The 19,781-nt window shown below is 39.0% G+C and overlaps 1 protein-coding gene across 4 annotated transcripts in view; it reads right to left on the bottom strand.

The window, feature by feature from the left end:
- Positions 1-19,781, bottom strand: part of TLN2 (talin 2) — a 198,991-nt gene that overhangs the window by 117,133 nt on the left and 62,077 nt on the right. For all 4 annotated transcript variants that reach the window (XM_075208360.1, XM_075208364.1, XM_075208361.1 and 1 more), the window contains exons 3-14: positions 13,631-13,796; positions 12,904-13,001; positions 12,117-12,246; positions 11,670-11,822; positions 11,260-11,402; positions 10,987-11,114; positions 10,367-10,430; positions 9,899-10,003; positions 3,832-3,987; positions 2,874-2,975; positions 2,401-2,477; positions 2,031-2,214 (exon numbers count right to left, since the gene is read on the bottom strand). In XM_075208360.1, coding sequence (XP_075064461.1) covers positions 2,031-2,214; positions 2,401-2,477; positions 2,874-2,975; positions 3,832-3,987; positions 9,899-10,003; positions 10,367-10,430; positions 10,987-11,114; positions 11,260-11,402; positions 11,670-11,822; positions 12,117-12,246; positions 12,904-13,001; positions 13,631-13,766 — 1,476 coding nt within the window. In that variant the 5' untranslated portion in view covers positions 13,767-13,796. The remainder of the gene's footprint in view (positions 1-2,030; positions 2,215-2,400; positions 2,478-2,873; positions 2,976-3,831; positions 3,988-9,898; positions 10,004-10,366; positions 10,431-10,986; positions 11,115-11,259; positions 11,403-11,669; positions 11,823-12,116; positions 12,247-12,903; positions 13,002-13,630; positions 13,797-19,781) is intronic.

The following is a 19,781-nucleotide window of genomic DNA, read 5'->3' as shown; positions in this document are numbered from 1 at the left end:
CACACACGTAGCTTGGTCTGCCCTTACTGTTAGTTAATGTTCGGTGCTATGGTGATGTAATGGTTAATTATGTCGTTTAAATGAATAACGGCAACACATCTCTTCCTTGGAGACCCAGAAGGCAAAGCACCAGGCTGGGTTCTGGAGATCTTCAGTAGGGACAAGCAGGGAAATTGCTGCACCAGAGTCTGGCTGCCATGTCTAGATATTGGCATGGTGGTGGGCATTACACTCTTGAGTAGGTCTCCTGGAAGATTTAAAGATAAATCTCACAGCCAAGAATAAGTGGCACCAGGTTGGAGAAGGGTCAGAGTCCCCCCCACACGTCATGGAACAAGGAGTAGAAAAACAAAAACAAAATACACAGCAACTGCCACCTAGTACAATCGTCTGTGTACAAGGTCCAGGATGATTCACTTCCAAGAGGAGTGAACCAACTGGGACTGGCTATAGGGACATACAGCTTAGATTACCCCCTGACAACGTGTAAAAACTACATATAAAAGTACAGCAAAGCCCCATTTAAGAGTTTGTGTTGGCATATTTACTAACATTAATTTAGTGTGTATGTAAAAGCTCTTTAAAGAACTTTTGATTAACAATAAACACTTAACTGCTTAAAGATCATGTTTTATTGCCACAAAACGCCTACACCTGCAGAATCATATGATTGACAGAGCTAACACACCCCCCCCCCCAATTCTTTCCTGAGCTGTACTGAACCCAGGACTCAACACTGCCCACTACCTAGCAATCCTGATCTTAAGTAAGCAGTCAGGAGAATCCAGCGACAGTCACCAGCAAAGTAGTGCTACAGCAGCTACATACACTACCAGAGGCAATGGTTTTCATGTGCCGGTGAAGGACCCCGCTGCTGGAAGCAATTATTCTCCTACAACTGGGGGCACCACAGTGGTGAGCAGCTGACACTTATTGTTGCTTCGTGTCTGATGGTCAAGAAGCACAGTTAGGAGTGATCAATATTGGCATATTACAGACAGGAAGAAACCACTGCTGCCCCATTCCCGAAAGGGTGGGGAAATAAGCCCGTCACACTGTATATCAAGATCTGGTATCGCCATGCTCAAGAGAACTAGGCGCTGAAATTTTCTGGTCATTTTGGGAAGTGTAAAGTGTATTTTTTGTGATTATACCAGTTTTTTCCTTAATGTCAATAGAATAAATAATTCAATATGCTGCCAAAAAAAGCCCTCTTTCTTCTGAAAACAAATATTACATTTGCTTAGACTTCTAAACAAAAATAAACAGAATGAAAACCAAAAACTATATCCATACATTATTAAGCCAACTATCTCTGGTTATTTGGGGGTTAATGTTTTCCTTTCAGCTCTCTTTTCTGACAAATTTTGTTTTGTATATAATCACAAATTTACATGCCGCCCCCCACACCCCCATTGTGGATGCAAAAGTGTATTTAGATTGCCCATAGAAATTCCCTGAATTCATTCCAATTCAATGAGGGGAGATCAGTTCACTTTGAGTACTTACCAATGGCTGCCCTGAAACTAATTAACACACAATAGAAAATGTGTTTACTTTTGCATGAGTAGGTATCATTAAGCAACTGATTGACTTCATCAAGCATTGGACAATGTCCAACTGCACATAATTGCAATTTGTCAGGGAGAAGCAGGGTTCTTTGTATTATCCGTATGAAACATTCAAAATAAATGTATCAAGATAACCAGAGCTTCAGTAGATGGTAGAACCTTCAGAAAGGAGCTTAAGTCATGGACTGTCATTTGTCACAAGACATGTAGGTAGTTTGGAGTCTTAAATGATGTCTACTTTCACCAATGTCAAATAAATTTTCTTTATAAAGATGCATTATTACACTGAAGATGGCTGTGTGCACAGTCTGACTAATAGAGCATCATCCATTTCCTATATATGTAAAGTTTTGCTCAAAGTTTCAGTCATGACACAATCTCACACTGAAGCCAACTTATTTCCATTTAACAACTCAATGGACCAGTCATTCACGCTTCATTTTCAGATTTCGTGCTTACCAGTGGTGGCATGTGACCTCTGTGCATCTGGCCTGTAGTAAGCTGCTGTTGTGCCGACGGCATGCTGCCTACATTGAACGTCTCTGGGCCACTTGATCCTGAGCGTATAATGGCAGGGAGAGCGACTGTGCCATGCTCAGGTTTACCAGGCCGAGTGACCTGCTGCTGCTGAAGGATGGTGGATCTGTTAATAGAAATATGTTCACAATTACAACAGGCTTACTTAATAAATAAAGCTAACTGTGCTTATGTATGACCATTTTGGGTGGGTGATATTTGAACCTGCAGGAGACAAGAGTAATAGTACTTGGGATATTTTGGGGGGTTTCAAAGCCCCTTCAGTAACAGTTGATAAAAATAATATACTCACTTTTTGGGTGAAACAGATTCTTCTAACATTGTGGATTCTTCATCCCCCTCTAGGCCAAAGCGGTCTTTACTTTGTTTCTAGGAAAAGGGCAGACATTCACATAATTAAAGGGAAAGACTAAGAACTAAAATGAACTGCATGTCCCATTATCAAATTCTCCAAATTGCAGTACACAGAAACAAAAGCAAAGCTTAGCATACACAAGATTTTCTTGTTTATAAAAAATATAAGAAACAAAAAAATTATTTAATGTAAGAAAAAAATGAATGATTATGTGGTTGAGAAGGAAGTAATCACATAAAAATACAAAGTTAATCATCAATAGTTACTTCTACAGCGCAAGCATACTCCACAGCACTTTCCAGCAAGAACAAAACTATATTAACAATCACACAATGAAGAAGGCGCTGATCATAAGTTTACAATCAAATTCTGTTTAACAACATTATTAGCTACAAGAAAAGTGTCTGTACCTTCTTAAGGATGATGTCTATGTATCCAGCGATGAGCTGGGAGATCTGCTCCCCTTCTGTGGTTTGCACGGAGTAGTAACTCTCCTGATACTCTCCAAAATCCTGAATGGAACAAGAAAACAGATATGATCCACAGAATGTATACAAAGGATCAATAGCTGTAAAAATGAGAAGAATTAACCAATAGGCGCAGTGATCATAGACTAGAAGATGTGTTTAGAACACGAATAGTAGCAGTAATTGATAAAAAGCAATGGACACATTAAATAGTTGGCAAAAAGAACCGGTGATCTTGCACAATGGATAATATGATTGATTAAATGGCTATGGATAACCACACAGTGTGGCTAATGAGAAAAATCAGTTTCTACAATGTTTTCTGTAAACCTACCATATGCTCAGACAAAAGATGGGGATATGCAGCGCTGTTGAGAGTAACATATGACTGGATCACAAACAATGAAGCCACCTACTACAACACTAGATTCTGCTTCTGAGCCTTCTCCAAAACAGTGATGGCTATTTACAGAAGGGAATATGTATTCTCTTTTTAAAAATAAAAAGTGGGGCTAGTTTCTTCTCTACAAACCTACAAATGTATCAAGTTATTCAGGTGTTAAATTATCCTTCTTTCAGTAGGTATCCACATATCTGAGGCTATGAACTTCTCCCATTCTTTTGTTATAACACGAGAAGATAGACAGAAAATAGGAAACCAAAAAAAGGGAAAAGGGATAAGAAAGGGATCTGAAAGGATGCCTATCTGTATTTAACTTTCACCTCAGTGTATTAACTGTTCTATTCCATGCAGTGCTTCTCCAAATGAAGTAATGTTTGTCTACATGCCAGTGGTACAATACTGTACCCGCCAATAATGCTACTTATTAATGTCACACCCATCATAAGGAAATAGAAAGGTCATGTCACACACAGATGTCATGAGATAATCAGTATATACCAGAGTAAAGCTTTTTGGAGAGGCAGCCCAGCGTTTAACGGTTGTCAGAGGCCACTCCTGGAGCACGTCCTTTGTTTTTTCATCCACCCTCATTACTGATTCCTTAGTGATCCCAAGTAGACGTGGCACAAGTTTGTTTTTGCCCTTCATTTTCTCCTGGAATGGCAGAAGTCGAGATTATATGAAAACAAGGAACTCCGCTAGGAAGTGGATTATGTTGGCTCTGTACTGGTTATAAATATGCAATCATTTAATTGATAATTTTAACAAAAAGCAGCCCAGAAAAGTGTGTGTCTGGTTAACTCGAAGAGACATAACCCATGCAAGGGCCTAAGTCCAGCCCTGATGCAAATAAAGTGATCTAGACAATGAACCTCCAACATCTGTTGAAACCCTACATAGAATCCCTTGTGAGTAAAATCAAGGTTTTAAAATACTAGGAACCAAGTCCTGGGATATAAAAAATAATATAGTTCACTACAAATTATCAGCTGCAGTAGGCACATCAAGTCTTCAGGGCTGCATTTTACAGATCTGTTGAATCGTGAGGTCAGCAGAAAATGTGCAGTGATCTGACCGGAGGGAAAGTGTCTAGGTTAAACAATCAAATCTTAACGAGGATGATAATTAGTTAAGAAAGCACCGGAGGAGATGAAAGATGGGAGAAAGCAGAATATGCAGACAAAAAGAATGTGCCGTGAAATCAGATTTCTTTTGTCCAACCGTACAATGCATTTACTGAGAAAATTACTCACAAGTAGAAAAAGACGATATTAGGAAATAGTACATATATGTAAAAATACAGACGTAACAGTAGTATGAAATACATAGATAAAACATAAACAAGTCTAAAGTGAGAAAGGCTCTGGTGGACTGTTTCAGTGACACTACACAGAGGTTCCAGGCTTAAAACGTGCTACCCTCATACTAGCCTCATTCCATTGGGACTGTATAGTTGATACTACCACAACAGACACGGAGCACTTACACAACTATACCATCCACAGATGTGCGGCTGCCATCCTCCACATTGGTCTGCCTGGGCCACCACATCCAAGCTAGTGTGTGCCTTCCTGAGGATTCCTGCTACCAGTGTTCTTCCTCCTGTACACTCTGCCTGGGTGAGTCGCTATAAGGGAATCCTTGTTCATTGGCACACTACATACACCACTACAACCAGCTTCCTATCCGGCACAGGCTCATACTCTGACTATAACAAACACACGGGAACAGATAACACTCACACTATAACTTGCTCTCTACCAGTAGTTGCTGTATTTTTGACTCGACCTGTTTGAGATGCCCTCCTAACCTACTGTAATATTGGGGGGATCCCTAGCTTTATATTTACTACTGAACTGCGAATACCTGTACGTCCACGGTTACTACGTCTACATGCCACTTACAAGTGCCATGCTCCTTGCTGCTCAACGCCCACAAAAAAAACACACAAAAAAAAAACCACACAAAAAAGCTCTCCCTGAATATGCCCCCATTGTCAACAAAATCTAAGGTGGTCAGCTACCAAGCTTCTACTACGTCATCACCCTACCCATCTTATTCCGATTTAGAGGACTCTGGCACTGCTGACCAAGCTACCTTCTCCTCACAATTAAGGGACATCATTAAATTGACTATTCAATCTTAAGTCAGGGCTGTTATACAGGAAGACATAAAAAAAAAAAAATGACTGCCGACTGAATTTAAACAGGAGTTAGCTGCTTTGGGCTCCAGGACTGCTGCATTAGAGCAAAAAGACAATTATGTTTGTCATTTTCAGGAATTTGTGGAATTTGAGCTGATGGAAGTTCCCGCAAAAATGTAATCTTTTAGAGAACATTTAGAGGATATGGAAAATAAAATATATCCATATTTGAAAAATCCCTGAATCTGTGGACACTGAGCTATTACCTATATACTTAGAAGAAAGGTTTTGTCATTGTCTTCCGGATGCATCAGCGGAGGATGTTAATCTGTATCTTGCTCAAACCTCTCTCAAACCTGCCCCCTAGGGATGTCATAATTTGCTTACAACAAATAAAAAGAACATTCCTCTCCGCTTACCTTGATGGAATGGACATTCAAATGTTTCAAGACCTAGCTCCTTCAAAACTGCAAAAACTTTGGGACCTTTCCCGTACGACAAAAACAGTATAGAATCATAAAATGTTCTATCGATTTGACTTCCTTTTTCATCTGCTGGTCATTCAGGAGGGACAAGTCCACAAGATCCTTCATTCTCCACCTCATCTCCCGACACCTCCAGCCTATAAGCTCCAGAAGCCAGCTGGACCTGTGCTTAACGGATGATCTTCATCAAAAACTTATATGCACTGCGCTTTTCTCTTGCTGTTTTCTTCTCCCTTGCAGCTGGACCACTGTTTTGCAGACCAATCTCTCTACCCACATGTCAGGGACATTCTGCAATTTGACTTCGCTTCCTGCACATGATCCTGCCGTCTTCCACTGACTATTTTCTCTTCATTGTGTGATTAACACATACTATGTTGAATATTTACATGGTAACCCTCATTTCCCCATTTCTCCAGAAGTTTGTTTGTTGACAACCAGTCACTTACTGTTTGTTGTGCATGCACAATCTGTCTCCCCCATTGAGACGCACGATAGGCCCGGGATATGTTTCTCCTCTTTGATTATCCTGATTAATGGTGCTTGCTCCTCTGCGAACGGAGATACCAGTGCTTATACCGTTTTCCACTGTGCTGGTTTTCACCATTTTGTTCTATGTTTTACTTGCATTGCCTGTTTTTCCTGCTGCTTTTATTGTTGTTTTGATATGTTGCAGTGTTCTCATACTGTATTTCTCTATACACACACACACGTTTTCTTGGGATTCCCCCCAATGTTCTCTCTCTTTCCTGACACCTTCACAACTACCTCTCATCAAAACGTTTTGATATCTCCAATGCAGATCCTCACGGCCACTGTCTCATACTGACTGTCTCTTTAGCACAATGTCTCAACACTGTATGCTCCTAATACTGCTGCAAAGTGCAGTTTTTTCAATGCCATCCTGGATCTTAACTTAGACAGATACTACTCTGCGCACTTGCCAGGTTGCCTGGGAAAGTCGTAAATTGCAGTCCTAGACCTCTCAGAACAACTTCTATGACTCTTGATAGAACCTACACACATTCTGCCGCACATGGGACCTACTGTAGACTCACTACGCGATCACTGGTCTCAGCCGAGACCTCCTCTGTGTACAGGAATGACAAGTCTGAAATTTCTTTACAGCCAAGAGTCTCCAGTGGTTACAGCACCATTTTTACAAGACAGGGAACAAGGCAGGCACATTATTAGCTAGTAAACTGCAGAATGGGCACAATCAAACAGGATCATTTCAATTAAGAATTCGTCCCAACATCCTCTATATGACCCACAAACAATTGCAGATGCACGTCACTGTATAATCTTCACTCTCTCTCAGTGGCCTCAGAAATTCACCATAACAAAATATTGGACTTCTTGCTCACTTGCGCGTTGCCCCACATTACAGACGCCCAGTCTGCCGCTGTAAAAGGGGACATCACCAAGGAAAATATATCCCAGACAACCAAATCACCTAGAAATTCTGCTGCTCCGCAGGCTGATTGTTTTACTGCTTTACTGAGCAGATATCATGGTCATTCACAAGGATGGCAGTGATCCTAGCCTATGTGATAGTTATCAACCTATATCACTTTTTAATGTTGACTTGAAACTGTTTGCTAAGCTGCTGGCAAATAGACTGGCCTCTTTGATCCCCACACTGGTCCTCCCTTATTAAGAGGGCTTCATCCCAGGTCCCCAAGTGCAGACAACACGAGGAGGGCAATAGATTGGATTTCTACAGCTAGCAAACATCATACCTGCGCTTGGTGGTGTCTCTAGCAGCTGAAAAGGCTTTTGATAGGGTTTCCTGGACCTTTATGAGAAGTACTTTCAAAGAAATAGGCTTTCAAGGTCGACTCTTATGCGGAGGTGCTGCATTATACTATAATCCTTCTCCTGCCGTATTTGCTAACAGTGCCGCCTCAGTTCCTTTCCCTATTGAGAATGGCAACAGACAAGGCTGCCCGATTTTCCCTCTCCTTTTTGCTCTCTTGATGGAGCCACTGAATTCTCAAAATATCTTACCCATACGAACTGGCCCTGGAGACTAAAAGCGTTCACTTTATGTGGATGATATCCTCAACGCTTACACTTGTCTGGAACTGCAACTCCCTCAAATTAAAGCTGAAAGTCTGCAGTTAAAGCACATCTTGTTTGTTTCATTTCAAATCCATTGTGGTGGTGTATAGAGGCCAAAATATGAGAATTGTGTCGATGTCCAAATATTTATGGAGTTGAATGTAGTCAGACAGTGCTTGGTGCGAATACCTAAATTTTTATATGTTCTTCCCAAATTATCACTTAAGAATTTATGTCTCCGTTTTGGAAGCAAAAGCAAGTGAGGCTGAAATGATAGTGCCCTATGCAATGTCTTTATTTCCTAGCAAGTCAAAGGCAAATAGCAGTAAAAGAGAAATGACAATTTAATACAGGCTATACAAAATTTAGAATTTAAGACTTTTTACAAAGTGGTCTTCTCACACAATATTTACCCTCATATAAGGTGGGGGCATGATATGTGAATAAAGATATCAGACTACACTAAATCTGGGACATTATAGAGTATTTGGTCTTGGTACTAAGATTAACCAGTAATAAGCAAGAAACATTCCCAGAACTGCCAAACAGAAAGCAACATTTTGAGGAATTTTTTTTTTATTTTTTTTTTTGCTATGCTAATTAAGGCTTCATTTGCTTTTCCCATCTAAACTGGAATTCTCTGACTCTTTTATGGGTGATTTTTTGAAAGCAGCTCTACTACTAGAGATTTAGTTACAATGTTATATTAAACATTGCTGGACATACAACAAAGTAACTTATAATGCAGGAAGAAAATGCAGGAAGTAGATTTTGGAACCCTCTGATGATTATTATTCTTTATTTATAGGGCGCCGTACAGAAAAACAGACAGAGGACCATACAGGATAATACAGTACAGAACACTGAAAAAAAATACCTGATGAGCAGTGAATATATAAGGAATAACTTTACGCATTTCCTACAAAGGGTGTAAATTACACAACATTTACATGAGCTTTCAAACTACTCCTAACTGTATTAAATCTGGTCTTGACACATTTTAAAGAAGTAAAATTATGACACTTTTAGAGGAAGAAATATGCACACTGGGGTGGCTGTAAAACTGGACTTCTGACATGTACTATATACATACCAATCTATTAACAAGATAGCCAAGACAAGAACTGCTAACTCCAGAATGTCAGCTGGTTCCCATTCAGTTGCACATTAGTTAGTACCTGTTGAGTTAAACCACATAAAAGTGGCTCTAAACTAAAGACTTATTTTATATGTGTAGTCTGTATGAGAGAAAACACAGGGACATTCCAGATTAATACTAATGTTTGCTGGGATGTAATGTAGATGCTGCTGCATAGTAACCCTAATATTACGGTCCAAGACAGGTGACAGGTGTACCTTCAGATAAATAGTTCCTATTCTATTTAAATACATGCCCTTTAAATTATATAAACATTTTTTGGTGAAAAACACCTTTGAACAAAGCAGTATTTAGATAGAAGCACAGTTGAAATAGGCATGATTTTTGTTTATACAATTTTAGGATTTTTGCAGAGCAACAAACTAATGCATAAAATGGTTTCCCTGCATATAGCAGACTGCATAAGATCTGTGTTCCTGTCAACAGACCTTGTTTTTTAGAGCATGTGGCACAATGCTGAGGATTATATTGACATCACACAAGTATAATATGTGTGATATCTGCATATTTTAAATGTATTACGTACTGTATACGGCAGGAATACACAGAAGCCAATATTGAAATTCATTATACACTAGATGTAAAAGTTTATTTTCATCCCAGTGGATTTGTAGAACAGACATCTGCTAGATTGTGGCTGGATGGGTGCTATTTTCTCATCTGAATATCAATATCTACTAAAGTAAAACAGAACTACTTACATAAAACTCTTACCTTAACCAGAAAGAATGAGACGCCATAGGTCCGTAGAGACCGAGCCAGTTTCACATACTTCACTTTGGCTTCAATTTCTGTCATTTCTCCACAGTTCTTATGATCCTGATGGCCACAATAGTCAGAAGTTACTAAGTGTTACAAACAAACGGAACTGCCTTGTAGAAGTCTGATTTTTAGCCAGTATTATGTACAAAAGGTTAAGTGTAAATACTGGAGCCCATTCATAAAGACAAGTGTTACTTCCGTTTCAACCGAGTGGTAAGTGGAACGGAAATAAATTTAGGCACAAATTAACATAATAATTACAGACAATTTATTCAAGAAGTTGTGCACATTAAAAAAAAACCAAAAAAAAACAAAACTAGACTAAGCTTTCTGGGCAGAATAATCCTCAACCTCTGATAAACTTCCAGTTTATAAATAATATTTACAATACAAGAGTCACCATCTTATGTGTAACTGTACCTGGAATACTTTCTTCTCTGATCCTCTTTGTTTGATATATTCCTTTGGAAGAAACTCCTTCAAGCTGAAAGAAAGCAACAATTAATGAATCTACCTGGTGCTTACAAGAAACACAGGAAACAAAGTCACATGTAATAGTGTCCTATCCCCCACACAGAAGGGGCTATTGGGTGATTTAGTTAGTGCCACTGACAAAAGGGGTAAAAGACTGAGAGGTGCCCAGCTAACAAAAAGTATTATTGGTAGAAATCTGGAGAAATCAATTTTAAAATTGTATATAATTAATTTATACTAAATGTTAACCTGAAATAGGCCATAAAGGAGTTTCCATTTTCTGTAAATTAAAATAGTGTTTAATTTTCCACGTTTATTGATAGACTAAATATATCTGTAATATAATAATCTACCAGGCATTTAAATGCATTAAACATTTTTATAATCATGCCATTTCAATGGAAGAAAAAAAATCAGATATTTTACATTAAACACAAATAGACAGTAAAAGCAACTAAGGAACACTCACATTTTATGTAAAACATTTCATATATATTTATAGCATGCTGGGTGAAACATTACAGAGGGTGATGTTTTAGTATGACATGATGACAAAGTTTACTTACTCTAGGAATCCAGGTTTATGTTTAACTTCCACGTGAGGTCCAAACTGAATTTGAGTTTGAATTCCTCCAAACTCACAGGCCTTGTCAAATGACACAGGATGAGAACCATTCAAAATGTCATCACGGGCCTAAAACGGATACAACATATATTTCCAGTGTGGTCTTCCATAGGGAAACCTTTATAGACTTCAGACACTGCCCAACTGTGCTACCACCATATTTTGGAATAATGAAAACAATGATGAAATTATACAATATGCCCCCACAGGTTACCTGAACATACAGCAAGTTGAGCTGCACGGGATCCCTGGAGTCCACATTCTGATCGGAGTAAAAGAACTTTCTTCGGAGAAGCAAAGTCTCATTTTCATCAACTCCCTGCTCACGAAATGTGCGGCTGTGATCGAGCCAGTTCACTGAAATATCATTAAGAGTGCAATCAGATAGGAGATTACAGAAACAGCGCTTAAGGGAATGCATTTTTCACTAGATAACTAAAAAGAAAAGGGGAAAAGGCTCTTCAATTCAAGGAAATCATGACATCATCATAACAAAGTTACTTTAATGCCACAAGCTTGTTACAGAGCATTATGGATATAGGATTGTAAAGCATTTAGCAACTATATATTATTTCAATTGTGCTGAAATACATCTGAAGTTGCCCCCTCTCTTTGTTCACTCACACTCATCCTCTGTGTGAAGCTTAGCTTTTAGTTTCTCCATCTTCTTCTCATCTCGGAGGAGAGTTCTGTCCTTTTTTAGTGTTCCAGTAGGTTCTTCTTTTTTCTCTTCAGCAGTCTCACGGATCAGAGAATACTCCTCATAGTTTGTTATACCTGTGACAGCAAAAAAATCTCAATAGCATCAGCATAAAATCATAAAACCCTCAAATCTACAACTAGTTATGCTTTTTTTTCCACATGCAAGTTATAAAGTTAATGTTATGAATTTATAGAAGAAATATCGCTACTTAATACTAGAATGTAAAAATGGTCAAAAATACAACAGAAGACTACCTTAAGCATAGCCTTAAAAGGTAGCTAGTTTATAATTTTCAAATAATTTTGGTGACAAAACACAAGCAGTATGCTCAAGCCTGCCAAGCATCTGGCAAGGTAAGCTTGCCTCACCTATTCTGCTGCAGATGGTCACTAGAAGTTCTCCCACGGTCTTAGAGTCATCCACCATTATCATTTTCGCAGCTCCATCTAACATTCGAATCTTCTGGGGTCGCTGTTTCTTTTTGTATTCTAGGACATCCTGGAGAGTAGAGCGGTAAGCAATGTTAGGGGTCCACGATAAGCTATACAGAAAGAGGTTGAGCTCTTTCAATAAGAGAGGACATGATATGCATTGAGAGGTTGTCACTGAACTGCCAAAGAAGGACTGATCTTAAATACAGTTTCTCTACAACAGATCAGAGTTGTTACTAAGTTACTATATCAAGGACTTGAAGCATTGCATGAGTGTAAATTAACTCTTTTTGACAAACAACTGTGTATAAATGATCAACTGGGTAGCAAAGGCCTTGTATTTAGCTGCATATGGGACTTATGTGAAAAAGGGCTGCATAAGTTATCTATGCAGTTATGGACCAAATATGATTAAAAATGAAGATGACTATAATGAGGTGGTCAGGAATATCCAAAGGAAGGACACAAGCGCACACTGCTGTCAGAAAACCTTAATATACAGCAGCATTTCATTTTGGGTCACTTCTCTTTTCACTTGAGTTCTCAATAGCCACGTTATAGTCAGTTAATATATCTATTTCCATGCATTTATACAATAAAAACATGTTTGAGTGACAAAGCAGCAGTGCTATAGTGCTATATATAATTTATTAACCATTGTCTGTGCATCTGGGGCTCTATATTAATGTGGTTAAATGCAATTAAGTAATATGTTGGCCAATACCCCATTCCTCAGCATGTAATAATCCAGGGTCCTGCCAGCCTCCAGCCAGATTCCTTTTCTTGGATCTTCATCTGATAAGAACAGTCCAAAGTCGAATGCTGTGGGCAAAGGGAAGGGGTCAAGTCACAGAGAGGCTCTCGGGTCTGTGCCCAGGATTATAACACAGCACAACACAACACTGTTTTCTTGAACAAGAGCCCCATTGTGCAAAATACAGACACAGCAGCAACAATGGAAACATATGAAAAACTGATAATTCTAGAGAGTTCAACAGCCATAGAACATATTACTACAGATTTACAATAGTTACTGGGATATAAACTACATTTTAGACACTAATCAACTGAACTGTTTTGGTGGATTTAGAAGATTATAACTAACCTATAGTACTGCAATAGAGCTTTAAAGATACAGAATTTACCAAACACTAATATCCATGAAATTAGTATTTTTCAAACTTTGTTGTGCCCTGTAAAAGAATGTGGAGCTTTTTTCACCCATAAGTGTTATCCTGAGTGTAATGAGAACCATGATAATACCTTGCACTATTCATTGGAAGATATAGGGACAGGCACTACAGAAACAGGCATAATTTCTAACTGCAATACATGATCAACAATAGGTTAAACACTATGCATAATGAATATTTAGATTTTATAATCAGTATTAGGAAAATGCAATTCCACCATGGCCAGGTGACATAATAAAGCAAAGCGGGTATAGATACCTTGGCCAGACTGAGCCTCGGGAACCCTCTCCCGGATGATCCGGCAGGCATCATAGACCGCGGTGGACGGTTCAAATTGCATGGTCTTCACCACATTGCACTGCCGGACACAGATCTTCAGCGACAGGGCAACCATGGTGACTGTTAACTGGACAAAACCTGCACACTGAACACAATAATATCAAGAAATTACAAAGAACATGTATATATTACAGCTTGTTATTTTCAGCTGGAAAACGTAAAAACTGCATTTTGCATATGTATTTATGTTGGTATATAAGAATAAACCTGAATGGATAGTAAAGACACGTGGACACAGTAAAGACAGAAGAGGTAATGTTCAGCAGTTCTGCTGCATACTGTGTTACAATATCTCATTGGAGGTCTGCTGTGACAGTAGAACTGATCATACCAGAGAGATAGGGAAACACTAGAGTGACTGAGAGAAAGATGGTGGGAGGGGAATAAAGGAGATAGGGAGGAAGCATAAAGAGAAACAGACGAAACACCAGGGAAATAAGGCTGAAAAGGAATGAGAACAAAAGCAAATTGATAATAGAGGGGATAAAGATAAAATATAAAAAGATGGCTTTAGTAGACTATACAAGGAAAGTAAAGAGGATGTGTTACAAAGGGAGGGAAACATTACTCTTGAAAGAAGTAGGATTGCGGGTTTAACATCTTCACTGCCTGCCTGCGTGAGAGTATATTATCTGCCACATGGTGACAAGTAGCAGGAGCACTCTGTGACCCTATGATGAGAGTAGTGTGTAATTACTGATCACAATACACTTTCTCCTCTGGGAACGATTCCAAGAATAAATTAATTTAACAAGAAGCACGCAGAAACTTAATTACCATTCAAGGGTTCAAGCCACATCCCTGACACAAACGGTCTAACAATCTTTAGTGAACAGTCAGTTACCAAGTTTTTTTTTATCTTTTGAAGATTTGGTTTAAGTGAATATTTCTTTGACTCACATATTAAGTCACTTAGAGCAATAAGTTACACTGGATGCCACAATTTACCCAACAATTCACCATGACAGCACCCAGACAGTAAAGGCCATCAAATAACAGGTTCTGCCTTCCTATGTTGGCAAAACAAATAAGTTTTATGGAATACTGTTCAAATCTCCAAACAGTGAGACTCCATCTTTATTACAACTCAACCACATTCAGAGTTACAGGTTATTCATTCAACTGTAATTTGAGGTTAAATTAGATTGGGAAAATATGGTTAATAATATTATTATACAATACTTTAGGGGTGCTATGTTTAAACATTTCTATTTAAAAAAGGTGTTTTCTAGAAGATTGGATTGTCTTCTTAAATCAGTGTAAAGTGACAGGTACAATAGAACTGTTAAGGAAGTCTGTGTGTGTTTACAGCATTGTACTCTGCTACAAAAACACTTAATGCAAAGGATGCGTAATGTGATCTGGCACATTTTTCTTTCAATATGCTGCATAAGTTATTTTATTACCAATGCTTGCGTAGAGGGAAAATTGAGTTTATTATTACATGGGTTAGATTGCACAACTGAATTTCTTGATTAACAGAAATGAGTTATATTCATTATGAACTAGAAAATAGAATAAAATATTTTAAAGAAAAAAGGCAAACTGCATAAAATTATTTTGGCTAGAGGTAGAACAATGATAAAGGAAAGCAATCAATCATCAACTGCCCAACAATATGCAAGTCATACTGAAAACAACACTGAACAATGGGTCCCAACAAACATAATAAAAAAAAGAAAAAATATTGGCAGATACAAAAGAGAGAATGTTACAGGATTAAAGGGCTCTAGTGCTCCAGCACAGAAGTGGTGAAAGAGGGATCAATCCAGGTGTGCAAGTATTATCCCTGCTATGGGCCTAGAACAGACACAACAAAGGGGAACACGCTTCTCACAAACTGACATTTCATATCATGCAGAAAATGCCAAAGGATTCACAATCTTTATAGCACCAGCGTATATGTGGCATTATACACCATATTACTGCCTAAAAAGTCCAAAAATATAAATAAATTAAATTATTAGAGTATATGTAATGGGTCATCATCTTATTTGGAAGATGCCACAAAATCATACATAAAAACAGAATACCTTATCTGTGAGGAGTTTGTATGTTCTCCCTGTGTTCGCTCCGGTTTCCACATGCCAAAAACATACTGGTAGGTTAATTGGCTGCTAACAAATTGACCCTAGTGTGTGTTAGGGAATTTATACTGTAAGCTTCAATGGGTCAGGGACTGATATGAATGAGTTCTCTGTACAGAGCTGCGGAATTAGTGGCGCTATATAAATAAATGATGATGATGATGATGATTACAAATAAGGCTGATAAAGGAGGTTTAGAGAGAGGGTATGGAGGGTCCTGCTCATGAGCGCTAACAGTCTAGAGGCAGAAGAACATGCTGAGGCAAATGAAAGTTGAAGAATTTCCAGCCTAAAGGAATACTAAGAGCCCAGGTATCTGTCTAGGCATCTACCAAACGAAGGGGGGGGGGGGAAACAAAAAAAAAAACAAAAAAAAAAAAAACACACACTCAACCTGAACCGATTGATAGTAGTGAAATTTTGCACCAAATTCAAAATGCTGGACTAACTACTGTGACACGATGGACCCAATTTCCAACTCCATAAGGGCATTAGATTGTTTGTTATTTTGCTTACCATCAGTAACCTGTCATTAAGGACCAGTCCTACTGAAGCCACGTGGCCAAAAAGCCACTAATGAACTAAGTGTCAATTGCGCATCAATGTAGGGCCCCCATTTATAAGGTAATAGTTATTGCCATCAACAGGCTACTGGAACAGCTTGCTTCTGTGTAGTATGTGTAACTACTACAGCACCTCTGGCAGGATGTTGAGACAGGACAATGAGTAATGAGATCAATTCGTGGCCAACAAAAGGAGAGTGGCTTATGGGGAAAGTGGGTAGCGTTGACACAATGTAATCACTGGTGGGTGGAGTTTGGGAGGGCAGGTGCGGGGCTTATTTTGTACCATTTTTGGAATTCTAACTGTTGGGAGTTATGCGAGTATAGCAGTCTCACAAGAACAGAGCAGGAGAAGTAGTAGCAGTGGTGATGATTATTTGCTCAGAAAGAGCTCTAAAAATGAGCTGTTACACACACCAACATTTAAAGCAGAGAAGAAGCTATAGTTCTTACAAAACTGGCTGGGAGGTGGTAAATTAGCCCCTGTTCCTTTACCTAATCCAGGCACTACCAGGGTTTGCGGGGGAGGGGCCTATACATCTTAACCTGTAAAATACCCAGCCAAACAATTCCTAGGCGTTTGTACAAGGGGTCTAAAGCCAAGTTTGAGCAAAATTTGTTTGCAAGGGCTGCAGTCCATATCTATAGCAATGACAGGGCAAGACACAATCAGGATTAATTAGTAGTTGTTCCAGCGCTGCTGCCCTCTGATACCCACTTGGGGAATCAGAGTGCAGCAGCCCAAATACTAAAGACCCCTCTCACACACTCACTCCAACAGGGTTCAAATGAACTCTACTCAGATCTTCTAAAAGGCTTTCCTGTGCCACTGTTATGTGGCTCCAGAAACTAAGACCACTACCAGAGTGGTGCCAGTGAATTCACCTCAATCCTCCGTAGAGTATGAGGAATAAGTACTTTCTTATTACGATTAACATCAAATATTTTAAGCCTATTTTTAATTATTATTAAAGATTTGCCCAAGGGGCACTGTATCTACAGTATAATTTAAAAACATCCCATATTGAACGTGCAGGAATAAGACTCAGAGGACTTTACTGGAAATATTTTTTCTATTTATTTCAAATGGGATAGTGGTTGAGTTTGGTATACCCTATACGGACAAAAGTATTTGACCACACCTGTTTATTATTAAATTGAGGTGTTTCAATCAGACCCGTTGCCAGAGGTGTATAAAATCAAGCACCTAGCCATGCAGTCTCCATTTGCTAACATTTGTGATACAAAATGGGTTGTTCTGAAGAGCTCAGTGACTTCAAGCGTGGTAATGTGATAGGATGACACCTTTGCAGTAAGACGGTTCGTGAAATTTCATCCCTGCTGGTTACTCCACGGTCAACTGTAAGTGATAGTATTAGAAAATGGAGGCGTTTAGGAACAACAGCAACTCAGCCACAAAGCGGTGGACCACGTAAAATCATAGATCGGTGTCAATGACTGCTAAGGCGCATGGTGCATAAAAGTCGCCAGCGCTCTGCTGATTCCATAGCTGAAGAGTTTCCAACTTCCACTGCCATTAATGCAAGCACAAAAACTGTGCGGCTGGAGCTTAATGGAATGGGTTTCCATGGCCAAGCAGCTGCATGCAAGCCTCACATCACCAAGACCAATGCCAAATATCGGATGGAGAGGTGTAAATCACACCGACACTTCACTGTGGAGCAGTGGAAACGTGTTCTGTGGAGTGAAGAATCACACTTTCTGGCAGTCAAATGGGCGAGTCTGGGTTTGGCGGATGCCATGAGAACATTACTTGCCTGACTGGATTATGTGAACTGTGAAGTTTGGTGGAGGAGGGATAATGGTATGGGTACATTTTTGGGGGTTTGGGCTAGGCCCCTCATCTCCAGTGAAAGACCATCTTAATTCTTCAGCATACCAAGTCATTTTGGACAATGCTATGCTTCCAAAGTTGTGGCAACAGTTTGGGGAAGGCCCTTTTCTATTCCAATATCACTGTGCTCCAGTGCACAACGCAAGAGCTACAAAGCCATGGTTTGATGAATTCGGTGTGGAAGAACTTGACTGGCCCACACAGAGTCCTGACCTCAACCCCATCAAACATCTTTGGGATGAACTGGAACACAGATTGCGAGCCAGGCCTTCTTATCCAACATCAGCTTCTGACCTCATAAATGCTCTACAGAATGAATGGGTGTAAATTCCCACAGAAACACTCCAGCATCTTGTGGAAAGCCTTACGGGAAGAGTGGAAGCTATTATCACTGCAAAAGGGGGACCAACTCCATATTAAAAGTATATGTATTTAAATACAATGTCATTACAGTCCCTGTTGGTTTAATTATCAAGCGTCCGAATACTTTTGTCCATATAGTGTATATCTGTATCAGATTCAAAAAGCATGTTTTGATGGTGGGTTCTAACAGAGAGCAACTAAAGTCTCTGCAATTCTTTCTATTTTAATATAACAGAACCTTTTTTTGATTCTGAATTTAATACTGCATATCAATTTAAATCAGAAAATGAAAATAAAAAATCACATTGACAAAAATTATCAGCTACTTAGACTTAATATTTGGTAGCACAGTCTTCGGTCAAAATTTTTCCTGGGATGTATTTTGAAGTGTGTTTGGGGTCATTGTCCAGCTGGCAGACCTAAGACCGTCAAAAGAGACCCAGCTTTCAGACACTGGAGATTAAAAGACAAGGTTGAACCCAAATTTCATGATGCCATGCACATTTTCAAGACACCCAGTATTTAAAGTCTGAAGGTCAGCTTGAATCTATTTGATCAAAATGCTTTCCCCACCATTCGAACAATCCCATGCTGCAATGTTTGATCAAGCTTTCTCTTGTGACCACATCTAGGAAGATTGACTACTGTGCAATTGGTCTTAATCTTCCCAATAACATTACATATAGTGGAACCAGGAACACCAAGGTCTCGAGATTGATTTAAAGCCTTGAGATTGTGTATGCTTGGCGGCGGTCTTCTGTCTGACCGCATCGCCCAATTCTCTGGCTGGCATTCTTTTTTTTTTCCATGCTCATTGCATTCAAAATTGCAGTGACACAAAACAGAAGAATGAGTCATTATCACTTTTCAAGCAGTTTTAATGATTGACTTTTGTATTGCAGGCACCTGCTAATCACCTGCTAGAAATAATTAGATTTCAAACTACTACTAAAAAATGGCAATCATTTTATCAGGCCCATTTAAGGATTTTCTGCGGAAAACGCTGCAACTTAGTACATTTTTCTGCTTTTTGTGTTTTATTTTATGCCATTGAAAACCAAAGAAAAATTTGAAGAAATGGTGCATTCTTAGAAAAAACGGCAAGGGTTCCAATATTTTTGGCCATGGCTGTGTATGCAAATATCACACTAGCACTCCTGACTATTGTTACATATATTGTGATACTCAATTCCAACAATTTT

The sequence above is a fragment of the Mixophyes fleayi genome, chromosome 4, assembly GCF_038048845.1.
Source record: "Mixophyes fleayi isolate aMixFle1 chromosome 4, aMixFle1.hap1, whole genome shotgun sequence".
Taxonomy (NCBI): Eukaryota; Metazoa; Chordata; class Amphibia; order Anura; family Limnodynastidae; genus Mixophyes; species Mixophyes fleayi.
The sequence above is the reverse complement of the archived record's forward strand: the minus strand, read 5'-3'. Positions and strand labels throughout refer to the sequence as shown.